This window comes from Triturus cristatus, chromosome 12 (assembly GCF_964204655.1).
Source record: "Triturus cristatus chromosome 12, aTriCri1.1, whole genome shotgun sequence".
Lineage (NCBI taxonomy): Eukaryota > Metazoa > Chordata > Amphibia > Caudata > Salamandridae > Triturus > Triturus cristatus.
Window position 1 is genome coordinate 793,862,887 of NC_140595.1, and position 15,592 is coordinate 793,878,478.

Here is a 15,592-nt window from a genome sequence, read left to right on the forward strand (position 1 = left end):
CCAGTTAACTGGGCCTGCTGAAGCCATTTACAGTATTTCAGTTCGTACAAATGTATTGTCACAGTAACCCTCAGCTGGGTTGCAACACTCATTTATATGCTCAGAGAACATGTACCATTATCAGTTAAGAGGTTGAAGACCGTTACATTTAACTGCATTGTGGGGGCAGTCATGGCAAGTTGCTGCATTTGAAATATGAAATACTACTAGGCAATCTGGTAAATGGTTCTTTGTTTATTTAACAAGTGCTGAAATGACAGAACCCTGCTGGTTTATTCAGCTACAGGTATAATGTACAGGTCGAATCAAATGTGGAGTTCTAAAATTCGTTAGTTTTTCCTGAGGTATTTGCGATTTCAATTGGGATTTTTGCTGGAGGGGTTAATATGGCATTTTCTGAAACGTCTGCATGGTTTCTGTAAAGCATCTGTGGGCTAAGGACATGTATTTCTTGTATAGTAAAGGGTAGTAGAATTTTGCAATTTTATGTTGATCATATCTTGTATGATAAATCCTTCGCTTTTAACATGTAAAACATTTTCCACTGCCCTGAATGTCTAGTCTTCTGACACCCTTCAATTGTTTGTATTCAGACAGCCATCAAGAAAAACAATCCTCGGAAGTTTCTGCGAAGTGTAGGGGATGGCGAGGTGGTAGAGTTTGATGTTGTTGAAGGCGAGAAGGTGAGCCATAAGGAAGTCTTTTTCACTTAGTTGCTTTCATTGTTTTGCCATTCTGATGGCTTTGGGGAAACCTTTACTTTTTAAAAATGTTTCGTTGTTGACTTGGTCAACATATTTTACATGTCCTCATGGTAATACAGAATTCCTAATAACAGGAGGGAATCTTTACTCATGAGTAAAAGGGACAACATGACTCCCTAGCATGTCACTTGTAGAGTGTAGTTGAGTCCTGGATAGCCCTTTATGTCAACTTTAGTTCCTCCCATAATGCTTTGCCTTTTTAGAACTAGCTTTAAAGACAGTTTAGTACTAAGACCTGACTTCACACCAAAATCCATTATCGTGGGCATCTTATAGAGCAGTTTTCTGCTGGCTGTAGGCACAAGAAATCTCTAATGAATAATTCCAGCAGCATATTCACTTGACTCCCATTCCTGGGTGCCAGATTGGAGGTTTTTTTCTATAGCACGTACCCATCACTGCCAACAGTGGATGCAGCATTTCAAAGTTTCCTCAATGCCAAAAACAATGGCCTTTTTTTCCTAGGTAAAGTCTGTAACCCTTCCTCATGTTCAGAGGAAGCGCCTCAATCCACATACAGAATGTTAGTCAAAGCTTCTGATTCTGCTAATGTTTGAGTCTTTAGAGAGGTAATGTTTTGCTTCTCAGGCCACATCTAGGTCAAGAATGTCTAGGTACAGTAAGGTCACTTACCTTGGAGCAGACAAGAATTCCAAGAAGTGTACATGTCATGCCAGGAAAGGTTAAGAGGGATAGATGACGAGTGCCAGTCCTGTTCATGCAACCAATTCACGTGAATTGCCAAGGGCTGGGATCTTAATTGGGTAAATGCAAGCGTTTGCTGAGGCAGTGCTTAGGATTTTCTTTCTCTGGAGTAGTGTTGCTGGATCCATAGGAGGTTGTAGTGTAAACTTCAATTTCTCAAGTGATTGGCACTGGCAATTTTAATCTTGCCTTCCATACTGCTGTCTGGAAGCCAGTCATAATTTTTTATGGTCTGTTTTATGCTGAAAGCCTTTCTTTTGACGTTGGCTTCTTTGAAGAAACCTGACACCTGTTGTGGTATGGGATGGCACTGTTGCTGTTTTTTTAGAGTATATTTCTCAATTTGCCAAGCTGAAGGCAGCATCCTGAAAGTTTCCGACATCCCTAATGTGGCTAATATACCATCTTTCCAAAGTTTGTTGTAACTATTTCGGCACAGACTTTTTTTAGCCGGGCTTATTCTGATGGGATAGTTTTAGCTGGCATTAGACCTGGTTCAACTTTCTAATCTCCCACTGTAAATGGATTGGCCATAGCCCTGTAGACTGATATTCCTGAACCTGAGGGCGCAGCTTCTCGTACTTATTTTACAACTGTTAAGGCTTCTGAGATATTGATCCTCAAGTTACATAATGAGTAAAAAAAAAATCTCATTTTTTAGCAGGGTAAACAATCCTCTCAGAAAATTTTGAGGCATCTGTGAACCAATTGAAAGAACCGCTTTAGGCCTCATTAGTCTCGACCAGTGGATAGATCTTCCTTTGGAGGTACATATTTGCTTCAGATTTATTTAACTTTCAATTCCCACAAGACACCCGAAAGCTTATGAATAGAAAAAGGTTTAGTACGTACTTACCTCTTCATGATCCAAGTTCGTTCTATACTGTATTGGGTGTGGTGTCTGCAGCCATATTTAGAGGTAAACGCCTGTGCTTAAATGGTGAGTGTAGACTATTTGGTAGGTTTTAGTAATTCAGTATTTGTTGCATGGAATTATAATAGTGTGTTGTGCACAAGGTAATTCGTAATTTGCAAATCTGGCATTCCCATTCAAAGGTGATATGGATAATGACTGAATTGTTCAAAATGACAATGGGGAAAAGTTTCATAGCAGTCTTCGCTATGTTCTTCTGTAGTCAATCCTTTTTTCACCAGTGAAATCCTTTTAACAACTTGGTGCTTAAACGTGACACACGGCTGGTATATTTTACCAGGCTTGCTTGCTTAGTGCTTGATGAACGTGTTATTGGAGAGAAGTTATTGTGATCTGATCACGCATCTTTTAAAGATTTGTTCTTGTGAATGTATGAGCTATGGAAAGTTTGGTAGTGTAGTCTTAAGCTTGTATGTTGATGTGGGGTTCTTTTCTCAGGAATCTAATGGGTGGGGAGTGTAAAACTGGATTCTCTAGAAAAGGTTTATCTTGAGATTAGCTCAAGGTAAACATGTTTGCTACCCTGGTACACAAGTGAGGAGAAGGTTAGCAGCTTTCGCTCGTCCATAATTTCCTGATCATTTCAAGAATCCATTATCGAACCATCAGGACAGCAAGAATGCATCCATGCAGAATATGTATCAAATGTTATTGTAGGATAGCTTAAAATCTTTACAAACATTTTCCCATAACATAACCTCATTGTTATATCTTGGATTTTTACATTGCATCTTCCTGTTTCTCCGCCTCTGCTGCTCATCTAGTGAGAATGTGTTGGGTAGAATGTTGGTGTGGATGGTGATGTCATGGAATGTGTGCATTGCTGTGAGGTGGACTGTCAGTTGGATCCTGGGCTGAGCAGCAGGCTGGCTGCTCCTAGTGGGGCTATTTACTTCTGTACTACTGAACTTACTGGGAGATCTACTTAGCCTCTAGAACAATAAAACTATTTATCTTTAACTTTACTAAGTCTACTGGAACTCTTTTCTACGATACAACATAAACTGGCGACGAGTTGGATAAAAACGACGTGTGAGGTCTTCAAGCTATTTCCTATGGAACTTTAATTCGAGATATTACTTAAAGAACCTACCTAAGGATTTCATGCCCTCCCGCCCCACCAGTGTCCGTTTCACCGGACAGCCCTTTGATAGGGTGTATGCTTCTGCTCAGCTTGCTTCATCCTCAAGCTAAGAGGTAACCCCTCTTACTCTACATGCAAAACACATTTGTGACCTACTAAGGATATTTTATTGAACTGATTTTTGAATGAACTGGCAAAGTTAAAGCCTGCACCAGTGAATTCTGATGTACGGAGGATTTGTTTAACTGGTAAGCTTACCTCTGCACTACATGCCTGACTTCACTTGGGTTTTGGACCTATCCTGGTTCTCTTCCTACCCTGTTGTCATTGCTCTTTGTGGTCATGGTCCACATTACGAGATAGAGGTATGCTCCCTTCATTTTTCAAACACATTTCTCAGTCTCATTCTTGGGGTTTGAAGTCACCTGAGTGCCATTTCCTATCCTTGTGTGGCCCGAAGACGCTGCGTGCATTTTCAGTTATCTTTGTGTGATTTTCATATTGTCCGTGAGGAGTCAATGGTTACTACGCGCGCTCCCTGTACTCTGACGTGAGATTGTTCCTGGGTGTTCCTTTCTTCCTTCTGTTTTCCTGGAATCCTGTGATCTTTGCTGCTCGGAGACACTGTACCTCCCTTGCGCGCCTTGAGCCATCCGGCGTGAGTCTTCTCAGCATGTCGCCATTTTATTTGTGGCGATCAGTCATTCTTCTGTCCGGATATTTCCCTGCTGTTTTTAGGTCTTGCCTAGCGCTGCTCGCTATGCAAGATCTATTGTCGACGTGGGTCGGAAGGGGGACAGGACATGTGCACGTGTACGGCAAGGCCTGGACAGGAGATGTGCACGCCTATGGTGTGAGCAGGAGTTGTAATAACGCCGCAAGCCGTACATGTGCACATCAACTCTGTGCTGAAGCTTAACAGACAGGAGATGTGCACGCGTACGGCTCGCGGCGTTATCGCAACGCCTGCTCGCACCATACGCGTGCACCAGTGGCGGTCCGTCCATTGGGGGCGTTGGGGCGTTGCCCCCGCGCCTGCAGCTACTTCGGCGTCTCTGAACTTAAGTAAACTCTCAGTTTACTTAAGTTCAGAGACGCTGAGGGAGAACTGTCAGTCAGTATGACGTTGGACCGCCCACCCCCTTCAGAGTCTGAAGGGGGTGGGTGGTCTGGCGTCATGTTGACTGACAGGCAGCCAGCAGCACACAAGTGCGCATGAGTGGGAACGGAGGGCGATTTTTGCACCGTGCCCAGTCATGCGCACTAGTGTTTCCAAAGGCTGGCGCATGCCCATTAGGAGAGCGAGGGTTGAGCTAAGGCTCAAACCTCTGTCTCCTAATGGGTAGGCGGGTGGAGCGTAAGCCTGATCTAAGCCAATCCTGGTGCTGCTCCAGCAACAGGATTGGCTGAGAGGGGTCTTGCAATGCCAGCACTGATGGGCTGTTCCAGTGAGTAGGCGGCGGCGCCAGAAGTAACGGACCCGAAGCGGCGCGGGCCCGGACCTGCTCAGGACAGGTAGGTTTTTTTTAAAAACCCCAACCCACACGAAACAAGCCACGACTGATCACTGAGTGGGGAGCAGTAGGTTTCCAGAGGCCGCTCCTTTCGTCTTCACGGTGCAAATATTCAAGGTTGTCGGTGTTTTGCTACAGACGGGCTTCTAATCTCTGCTCACAATCTGTGCTCTGGGCACGTGGGTGGCACTCACGGCACGAGAGCCGCGGAGTGCAGGTTCTGGTCGTGCAGATGGCTCTTTCCCTTCCTCTGTTGCCTTACCACCCAACCCATTAAGCGCATTAGTGCCCGCTGACTCATAGCACTTTTAAAATAATTATTTGCAGTCATGCTGAACAGCAGCGGCGCAGTTAGTTGTACACCATGGCTAAAATAAGATGATAGTGTTTGTTTGAATATTCAAAACAAGCTTTTTCGTAGCCTCTTGGCACTGCAGTGGCGCTTCGAGCAGCTATTCCAGCCAGGCTGGAATGATGGACATGCAGCGCAAAGGTGTCCGGAGCAATATATGTAGAAACACATGCATCTACATTTAGAGATGCCAACAAGGTGCATCGGCGCATCTGTGTGTCCGTGGCGTGACTTGAACAGTAGAGTGAGGTCGGTGCAGGACAGGATGGGGGGGGGGGGGGCAAAGACAGAATGATGTCCTTATGGAATAATGGAGTGCCAAAGGTTATGGGTGACATGTGCTGGCACAGCTGTGTTGCAACTGTACTTGTTTACTTTCCAATTTTTGATATAGCGCCGCATAGCTATAGTGGTTTTAATAAATTCCAGATATTAATAGTGGGAGCGCTGCCGATCACAAGTGGAGGAACGCATCAAAGGGACGCTGTCATACAGAACGGAGGTGCATTGTCAGCCATGTGAGGGGTCAGATACGGAAATAGGACGAGGCGCTGCATTTCTGGATTGAGCTGCTTTGACTGGCTTTATGTAGGTAACAGTAGTGGAAAACCAGAGAATGCATATAGTTAGGCCTGTCTTCTCAAACAGCTGGTACTTATGACGTCAGGATTCAAGCGCACTGACGGAGCTGTGATTGGGTCCCATAGCAGGAGTGCAGCTGGGCTGATTAGTGTTCATTAGGAGGGCTGTGCCTTAGTCCCAGTATCGGAATTAGAGGTCTTGCAGGAGAGGATTGTGGTACACTGACAGAGCTGCATGCAGGCCTCGGTACTGGAGTAGCAGGTGGTTACTGTGGAGCCGTGTGCGGATCCGTCCCTCTATTTGATCAGATGGGCGCAGCCTGGAAGGGTTGAGGTGCACTGGCAGGCCTGTCCGGGCGAGTCTCACCACTGGTCTGGAATTGTAGTGGCGCTGCACATAAGGTCTGGGGTGCTGTGGCAGAGCAGGGTGTGATATCTGGGGTGATTGGTGGTTCTGGCACACCTGTGTCTGCACGGAGAGATGTGCACATTCCCCTCCCTCCTGTGATGTGCTGGTTTCGTTTCTTCCTTTTCAGTGAGTTATATTTATATTTTCAGGCTCAGACCTGCCCGGAGCTCTGGTACTGTCCTAGTTCACGCACACCAACCTGGCAACAGACATGCAGAACTTCACAGGAAACACTACAGACATGCTTGGGGGTGGACAAACGTCTAGCTGTGATAACACAAATGGCAACTCGCATGTAACAAGTACACACAAGGGTAAAACACACAATACACATCTGTATCCTCCATAAAAGTGCACAAAACAGTTTAACAGCACACTACCAACAATGCAGCTAGGCACGCACATCAGGCTGATCCCAAAATACAACATATACATGGGGACAAGCAATAAACATTCATAAGTGTTTTGTCCCTGAATCATTACAAGTGCTGTTACATCCTGTTGCACATTCAGTTCTATTTGCTGCCATCCGTGCTTGGGAATAAACAGGGTTGCATGTTTTACACTGTATCTAAGCTAGAGAGGGGGCCTATGCAGAGAGTTTGTGTGCTCAGTGGGCATTGCAGTGTCAATCAAAGACATATGTGATGCAAATATAAGGGTAGGAAGTCACTCTTCTACTGACACCGAGTAAGGTTCCTTCTCAGGTTCACAGAAACAAAACCTGTTTTTATTTACAGAACCAACAAGGCGCTTTATAAACAAGTATTACCTTAATATACATTTTGAAACAAGTAGATTTTGGACAGCTTGATCATAGTTAAATGTCAGAAAAAATATCTTTATGGTAGCAATGACGGTTGTTTTCTCGAGTCACAAAGGTTATATCTGAAGATCATTTTGCCTGTATGTTGTAGAAGTACATTCATAACCTTCTTGCTTTCTCAAATTTGCTTGAAAATGCACCATTTGTACACTCTTTTTTCAAACTTTTTTCGGGGGTAAAACCTCCCCAAACCCACCTTAGGTTGTTTGAGCTCGCTCGCTCACTGCCGTGCAATATGACAATAATTTTACGCCACACCACTTTCAAATGTCACCAGCCGCCACTGGCGTGCACATCTCCTGTCCAGGTGCGGCGCTTACGTCAGCTGCATGCATTATCAGCCGGTGGCAAAGTACAGCATGCCTCTTTAACCTCCTGCAGGCTCCTGCTCAACCCCACTCACCGGCTCTTGTGGGGACTCTGCGCTGCTCCTCGTCTGGTCTCCTTGATGGCAGGGGAGACTCGCCTCTTCACCCGGTCACCCTTTGTGGCGCAGCAACACACAGGGCTCCGTCTTGCTCACAGGAGACCCGCTGGAAATCCTGTTCCAGCCACACCATGTGGCATTCACGAAGGCACGGTGGGCTCCCGCCGGACTTCCCTCTATGGCTTGCCAGTGCGGGGTGGGCTCCCGCCTCGCTTCTCCTACAGGCGGGGCTCGCAGCTCAGGGGAGCCCCTGACACTTGGGCCGTGCGCTCTATGCCCTGCCCATGTCCCAGACAAGGTTGCCTGACTTCCGAGTTGCGCTGAGAGTGGCCCGGAGAAGGCTTCCAGAACAGCTCGGGCTGCGGCGGCGAAACGCGGGTTGGGCTCCCGCCTCCTCAATAAAACACCTGGCGGACAATAAGGGGTAGGCTCCCTCAACTTAAAATATAAAGCGGGGTGGGCACCAAAACCTACAATGCAGTATTCTGCTGAAAGGTAATGACAGCTTTGCCATTTTGGTCACCAATTGCCAATTCAGGAACCCACCCTGCCTCAGCATGTGAACCCATTGTCCTCAAAAGGATAAGTCTTTTAATCTTGGCAATGTGGTCTCACTCCTGCCTACAAACTTACTGAGTAACGCTCTCCAGCTTTCCTAGATCATCTTGATGCAGAAGTGCCTATATTCACCAATGTCTTTCTGGAAAATGTATTTATCTGCATTCAATTCTTATTCAATTCTTGGTTTGTTAGCAAAGGGGACCGGGAAGGGGGGGGGGCTGTTGTACGACAGGACTTTCCCAGACTGGAACTCCATATCAAAATCAATCCTGTTCTAAGAGTGTAACTGCTAACACAAAATCCTCCTAAAGCCATGGTGTGTGCCCCCCTCTGAATAAACATTTTCAGGTCCAGCCTGGGGAGCGCATCTGCTGCTCTGCGAGCCATGCTGTATTGGAGTATGGAATAGAAGCCCCGCCCACTCCCCGCCCATATTTGTCATTGACCTATGTAAATGCTGGCTTCTGATTCATTAATAGGCTTGTTAGTCCCTCCTGTCTTCATTCGTAACCTCCCATGTGGATTGCCCCTTTTACTTTGGTGGTTACAGTGTCTTTTTTAGTCTGTAAGCCCTATTTTATTTAAATAGTTTCTCCTACTGCAGGCACATGTTTTCCTGCAACATTCAGTGCGTCATGCGCGCATTCACTTTATAAGCAGCCTAGGACAATAGCGGCCGCTTCTTTCAATAGGTCTCCCATTTATAAGAGTTTGAGCTATTGGCATTGTACATGACCATGCCTTTTATTTGATTTTAATTATCAAAACCTTAAATAAAAGACATTGTCATTTACAGTGCCAATAGCTTAAACTCTCGCAAATGCGAGACCTATTGCATGGCAAATGCTTGTTACTTCGTTGTCTGTGGAGCCTTATGTTACTGATGAATTACTTTGGGACATTTTACTTGCCTGTCTACAGCTTTTCACCGTCTGAACAGGCGTTTAGCAGACTTTTCTTGTGCTTTTCTTCTCCTCTAAGTGTTTTACTTCAGTTCATGCTTGGTAACTCAAGCAACAGTGTTTTGCTGTCACTTTGGCTCCCATACCTACGGCGTTTTTACTATTCTATTTTCTGCTCCTCCTCACATCTGCATTTTCTTTCCATCTTTATTTTTTGCCATGTCACGCATGCTATGTAACGGTTCTTTAATTATAGAAAGTGGTGTTTCTCACTTATTTTGTGTAGTACTGCCATTATATTGCATATTATATTTATTTTTTGCTTTGCTTTATTCATTAAGTGTTTTACTACATTCGCATTTACATGCAGCAGTGCTGTTAACCTGTATCTGTCCTGGTTTGAAACCATGTATCTTTCCTGGTTTGCAAGTTTTTTTCGTTCTTCTCTTTGTTAGTGGGTTTCTTTTCTTTTAATGACTTCCATTTTCTGTGTATTCTTTTTCTCTTTTGTACATCTGGTTGCACGTGAATCTTGGTTTACTCTCCTGTGTGGTCTCATTTCTCAGGTGTCTGCCATTCATCCCCTGTGGGGTGCAGTCCACCTAGATCACTTTTCTTTGCGTTTGCTGTTTGGAAATGCCCTTCTGTGGGGTGTAAATCTCCCTTTTCTTTTTTGCTTGGTGTCTCACCTTTGGTGTTGGGGGCTAGTCACTATCTTGCTTTCTGTTTGGGTGTTAGCCACCCATTGCTTGCTTTTTTGTTAGGTGTATTTCACCTGTTGCTTGCTCTCTGTTTAGGTATCGTCCACCTGTTGCTCGCTTTCTTGTTGGGTGTCAGTCACCTGTTTGCTTTCTGTTTGGGTGCTAACCGCCCCTGCTTACTTTCTAGTTGGGTGTAAGCTACCCGTTGCTTGCTTTCTAGTGGGCGTTTACTCGCCCGTTGCTTATTTTCTGTTTTTCTTCTTTTTCGCTTTGAGTTCTGTCTTGTCATGGGAGTACTTGGTTTTTCTCCTGGTCTTCTGTTTTCACGTGGTTTCCTTTTCTTCTTTTGCTGTAGTCTGTTCCCCATTTTTCTTCACCAACCGGTGGTGTGGTGGTACTTTGGAGCATTCTTTTCTTTGTTTTCCTGATATACCTCTTATTTACATATGTCTTTCTCCTAATTTCTGTGGCGTTTTTGGACAGTATCCTTCTTTTTCAATTTGTTTAATTTTGCTCTGGTAAAGGAGATGTGTATCTTATCTGGTTTATGCATTTTACATTTCTATTTTTCGTGTTTAACTTTGTCATGCTGCTTTTATGTAGCTTATTTCTCTTGCAAATGTCAGTGTTTATGCTTAGTCTCTATTTAGTGCATTGTTTTCCTATTGCAATGCTGTATACGTTTTGCTACATGTTCTCTTCTATATTGGTTCTCTATATTTCCACCTTGCTGAACTTAGCATGTTTTTGCAAAGTTACCTTTTAGTGCTTTATGTATTGTCTATTTGCATTTGCAATCTTTCTCTTGCAAGTTTCTTTTGTATTACTGTGGTGTTCTTGTATTCGCTTTTGTTTAGTGCATTCTGTAAAGGGGAAGGTATTATATCTTGGATTATTACATAGCATCTTCCTGTTTCTCCGCCGCTGATGCTCAGCTAGTGAGAATGTTGGGTAGAATGTTGATGGTCATGTCATGGAATGTGTGGATTGCTGTGAGGTGGACTGTCAGTTGGACACTGGGCTGAGCAGCAGGAAGGCTGCTCCAGGGGCTATTTACATCTGTACTACTGAACTTACTGGGAGACCGACTTAACCTCTAGAACAATAACTGTTCATCTGTAACCTACTACGTCTCCTGGAGCTCCATTCTATTCATTTTAAGAATAAACATGTAAAATTCCACCCAAATATACAACAAATCTGACCATATAGTAGCACAAAGCGTCCTAGGATTGAGGGTCTGTAACTTCTGTCTTGTGAGGGCCACCTTAACAAACAGTAAAAAATGTATCTAGATACAGGCGCTAACAATATCAAGTAAATTCTAAAACTGCCCCATGACTTCTTAGGAATGCTAAATTTGAAAACTGCCGGTTTGATTTCCTAAGAATGCTAAAGTGCAAGGTTGAAGTAAAAAGGTCCCTTAACCAAGAAGTCACAAGCTAATGCGAAAGCATTGGTTGATGTACCAATTTCGGATTTAATAATCCAACTAATGTGCAACAATCAGCCACATAAAAGTGCAAATAAGCTTTACCTAAGGACTTGGACGTCAAAGTGTGATGTGCCATACTATATAATTCATCTGCTAGACAGGAATCCACCACATGCCAGGGGAAATGCTCTCTGCTTATGTACTTGGCCGCCAGAATACAAGACCATAGCATAAATGCCTGATCACGCAATGTTATGGCTGTGCTCTGAATTGCCACATGCTAGTGCGACAAACATCGGTGCACTCTACTTATGTACCTGGCCATAATGTAAAGGCCACGCAATGTTAGGGCGCAGCTCTAAAGTGCCACATGCTAGTGCAACAGCGCTCTGCCTATGTATTGTGGCCGTCACAATGCAAGATGCCATAGTATATGGACCTAGGCAAACAATACTGGAGTGGTGTTCATGAGAGCCACATGCTACTTATATGCTTGGCCATTGGAGTGCAAGGTGCTGTAATAAACTGGGCTGAACCAGCACTGCTAGAGTGGTATTCTAGAGTGCCACATGCTGGTGCTTCAGACACAAGTGTAAATGTACTCGGAGAGCATGCAAAGTAGCTTGTTGACCAGACTTACTCGTTAAACACTAGACAGTTCTGACCTTTTGCTGATTTTCAAGCTTTATGAAGGTGCCAGTTGATTGGAGCTCCTTGTCCAATCTGTTCTACCCGTTGCAAGCACCAAATTGACTCCATAGCTTCCCAAAAACGTGTTGAACTGGGCTAATGCCATTGGAGCCACTGGTGTAAATGAGCTACAGCGCCTCTTTGCATGTTATCCCATGCTGCATGAATATTGGCCTTGGTTACATTCGCTTCTGATGTAGCGGTCTGCGCAGCAACATACGTGTGCAGCTGATTCAGAGTGGTATTGACACAGCCTGCTTTGTCCATGTCCCTGCGCCAAGTTCTTTCAGTGGGCCCTGTATTCCCTTGTATGTTAAAAGCCTGGTTGCTAGTATGTGTAAGGCTGGTCTTCCAATGGCTGCCTTCAGATAGGGTTTGCAAAGGGTTACTTTGTGTGATGCTGCATGCCCCTCTTCTCTAATTTGTCTGATTAGTTTTAGGTCAAGTCCTCTTGAGGCCTTCCTGCCATGCCTCTTTAATGTTTACTTTAGTCAGGCTCTAATTTGCCCTGCTGCTTTCTTTAGTGAGAGAAATTTAGTGTACCTCAAAAGGACTGTGGATTCGCCCTGGTCACTTGATGAAGGAACTTGATTATCTTTTTTACCCTTAATGTCCATGTTCACCAAATCAAACTAGAGACAAATCAATGTATGCCAGCTGTTTTTTGGGATGCTAAATATTTTCCTACATGAAGCTCTGTGGCTGTGCTCTAGTGACTCAGTAAGCTTGCCGGGAAAAGCAAGGTGGCTGTAGTTAATTGTGGGTAGTAGTTTTCCCCTTATGGCTCTTTGGATCGCCTTTGCAGTGACTGTTTAGTTTATAGTGTAATTTGGATAGTTTTGGCTGCTTTTCCTGCCAATGCAATGGCCTAGGGCGTAGGTGTACCAGCATCTGACAGCCAGACTCCAAGATAATTCTGTTTACTAGTTGGGCCCATTTTTGCAGGCCTAGTTGCCATTCAAGTTGGCGTTTTGCTTCTTTGGTTGAAAATAAGGACTTAAGTTTTACCCACATTCACCTGCAGAGCAGCATTCCTTGTGTTGAGTGAAGGATATTTAACGCCTTCATCCCAATATGGATTTGATCAAGTGGTACCAGGTTGTCTGCGTACTGTATTATAGGAAGTTTAATCTGGCCTAATTTGGGTGGAAATATGTGCTATTTCACCAATTCCTCACCTAAGTCTGCTGTGTAAGGTAAACAGTATGGGGGCAATGACAGCCATACTTGAGCTTTTTTGGGTAAGGTCTTGACCATGGCAAGAGTGTGTTTTATCTTTGTCCTTGCAGAATATGCAAATTGGCCTCGACAATGGATGGAGTGGCACTCCATGAGGTTTCGATAAACAATATGGGTGGAAGTGCACTACTGGGCTTTAATTGCCTTTTATAGGCATAATTACTCTGGGAGAACTGATGTCTCCTTCGAAAGTTTTAAATGGAGTCTGATCACTGCTAGACTTTTGGAGAGCTTCACAAGCAGCTCAGAGGTCTTGGGTGCTACATTTTTCTTGATTGCAGAAGGGCCATGGATCTTAGAGGTGCAGACAGGGACATTCTTCCTCTTCAGCCTGTGCCACTCAACTTCAAAACCCCTCTGATTACACAAGCAGGTGCATAGTACATCTGGTGGAAATTCTGCTGCATAAATCTAGAGATGGCAGCTGAGCACTTGAGGCTAGCGAATGTTGCTGGTAGTTATGTATGGTAAGCCTGCCATTTTCTTGGAGACACTCTCACCTTTCCCCAAAGAAATGCCTTGGTGGAGGTAGCAGCACTAGTCCTTTGAAGATGGCATCTTTGCTTCCAAGTGAAGGATAATTACTTCACTTGTGTGATGCTAAAGAACGAAGGGGGTTTATGTCCATGCCTAATCAAGGATATGCAGTGTGTGAAGCAGGTTTGTTTGGTGAAATGTTCAAAATGTCAAATCTGTGCCAGGTACTGGTGTTCCAGGAACTGTATTCATTGATGCCGCTGGGCCTCCCAGAGTTTTTTTTTATGGCATGTTGGCAGCTCAGTTGAGAAGGAAATCATGTTTCCTCTTCCCTATCTGTTTAACTGGTTTATTAATACAAATACTACTAATTGCCACTCGAAATAGACTCCGTTGCCTTTGCTGTTTTGGAGCCCTGAATTACCGCCTGCGCGACAGGAGTAGCAAAACCACCTTTACCCTGCGCTGCTGGATCGGCTAGGACGCCGGCAAACACTGCGTGGTCGCAGAGGAGGGTGAGGCGCTGGCCCCGGGACTGCGAGAACCAGCATACAACAGCTCCAGCTGGTCCTCTTCCCGCGAGAGCCGCGCCCCCTCACAGTGCCACGCCCACAGCCAAGCCCTTTAACATCTCGCGGCACCCGCTTCGCGGACTGTCGAACAGGCCCTAAATCTAAGCTTGTTAACATCAAAATATACCCATGCTAAACCTGGTCCCATCTACATGGTATATGTGGATTTGTCCTCCGCATTCGACTGCGTTTCGCACGCGAAGCTCTGGTCACTGCTGAGCGCAATGGGGGTAGACCCCCCTCTTTTGGACTTTCTGAGGGAGCTATACAGTGAAGCCACGGCGAGAGTGAGGTACGGGACAAAAGGAGAACTGACGTCACCATTTAGGGTAGAGCGAGGAGTGAGGCAAGGCTGCGTCCTGGCCCCCTTCCTCTTCTCTTTGTACACCAATGGCCTAGAAGAGACTATGTTGAGAGGGGGGAGGGACCTCCCTAGAGCAAAAGATCGCTTGATCCCCGCGCTGCTTTACGCGGACGATGCAGTCATTTTAGCACGTACCCCCATCGAACTGCAGAAATCTTTATCTAAATACGCAGACTTCATGGGTGCCTTGGACTTGCACATTAACGTCAAAAAAACTTTTGTCATGGTAGTCGGTGGATCAAGAAAAGTAACTAAGTCCATCTTTCTGAAAGATCAAAAAATTGAAAAGACCTCACAATATCCCTACTTAGGCATTATGATCGATGACGCCCTAAACTGGAAAGCGGCGGTTGAGGCCAGGAGACATCTCTTCAAACGAGCGATCATGGCGTTGATGAAATTCTCCAATAAACTCGGGAAAAGACCACCAGTAGAATTGCTACAGATTTATGCTGCGAAATGCCAAGCCATCGCACTATACGGTGCAGGGATCTGGGGATATACACCCACCGGCTCTATACAAAAAGAGAATATCTTCATGAGATTCCTTTTATCAACTCCAAGAGGCACCTCCACCTATGCCTCACACATGGAACTGGGAATCCCACATATCGAAGATTTAATGAAAATCCAACCTCTTTTACTTTGGAGGCGAGTTTGGTTGTCGGAAAAAATAGCCTGACTAAAAGCATTCTACACGACACTATGGATTTGGACCACGCTCACAAAATAGCCTGGCTCTCCTATGTAAGACATTTTTTTTCCGACCTGGGTCTACAAAAATATTACCACACGCCAGAAAATTTGAAAGAAATATCCAAAAAAGAACTGAAACTAGTTGCGCTGAGCCATTTGGAATCCCTGAGACTGACTTCGCTGATTGCGTGAGTAACAGATTTTTTCGCAACTATGACACAGCAGTCCCCGAAAATTCAGTCATATTTGACTCTGGAGATCACAACATATGAAAAGATGCTCCTAACAAGGTTCAGAATGAATCTCTTCTTCAGACTAGTGACATTTCCTGAAAAAAATAACTGGAATACTCAGATGGA

The 15,592-nt window shown here is 44.8% G+C and overlaps 1 protein-coding gene across 2 annotated transcripts in view; it reads left to right on the forward strand.

Annotated features, from left to right (window-relative positions):
- YBX2 (Y-box binding protein 2) overlaps positions 1-15,592 on the forward strand; it is a 400,311-nt gene that overhangs the window by 3,709 nt on the left and 381,010 nt on the right. For both annotated transcript variants that reach the window (XM_085638013.1, XM_085638012.1), the window contains exon 4: positions 594-683. In XM_085638013.1, coding sequence (XP_085494139.1) covers positions 594-683 — 90 coding nt within the window. The remainder of the gene's footprint in view (positions 1-593; positions 684-15,592) is intronic.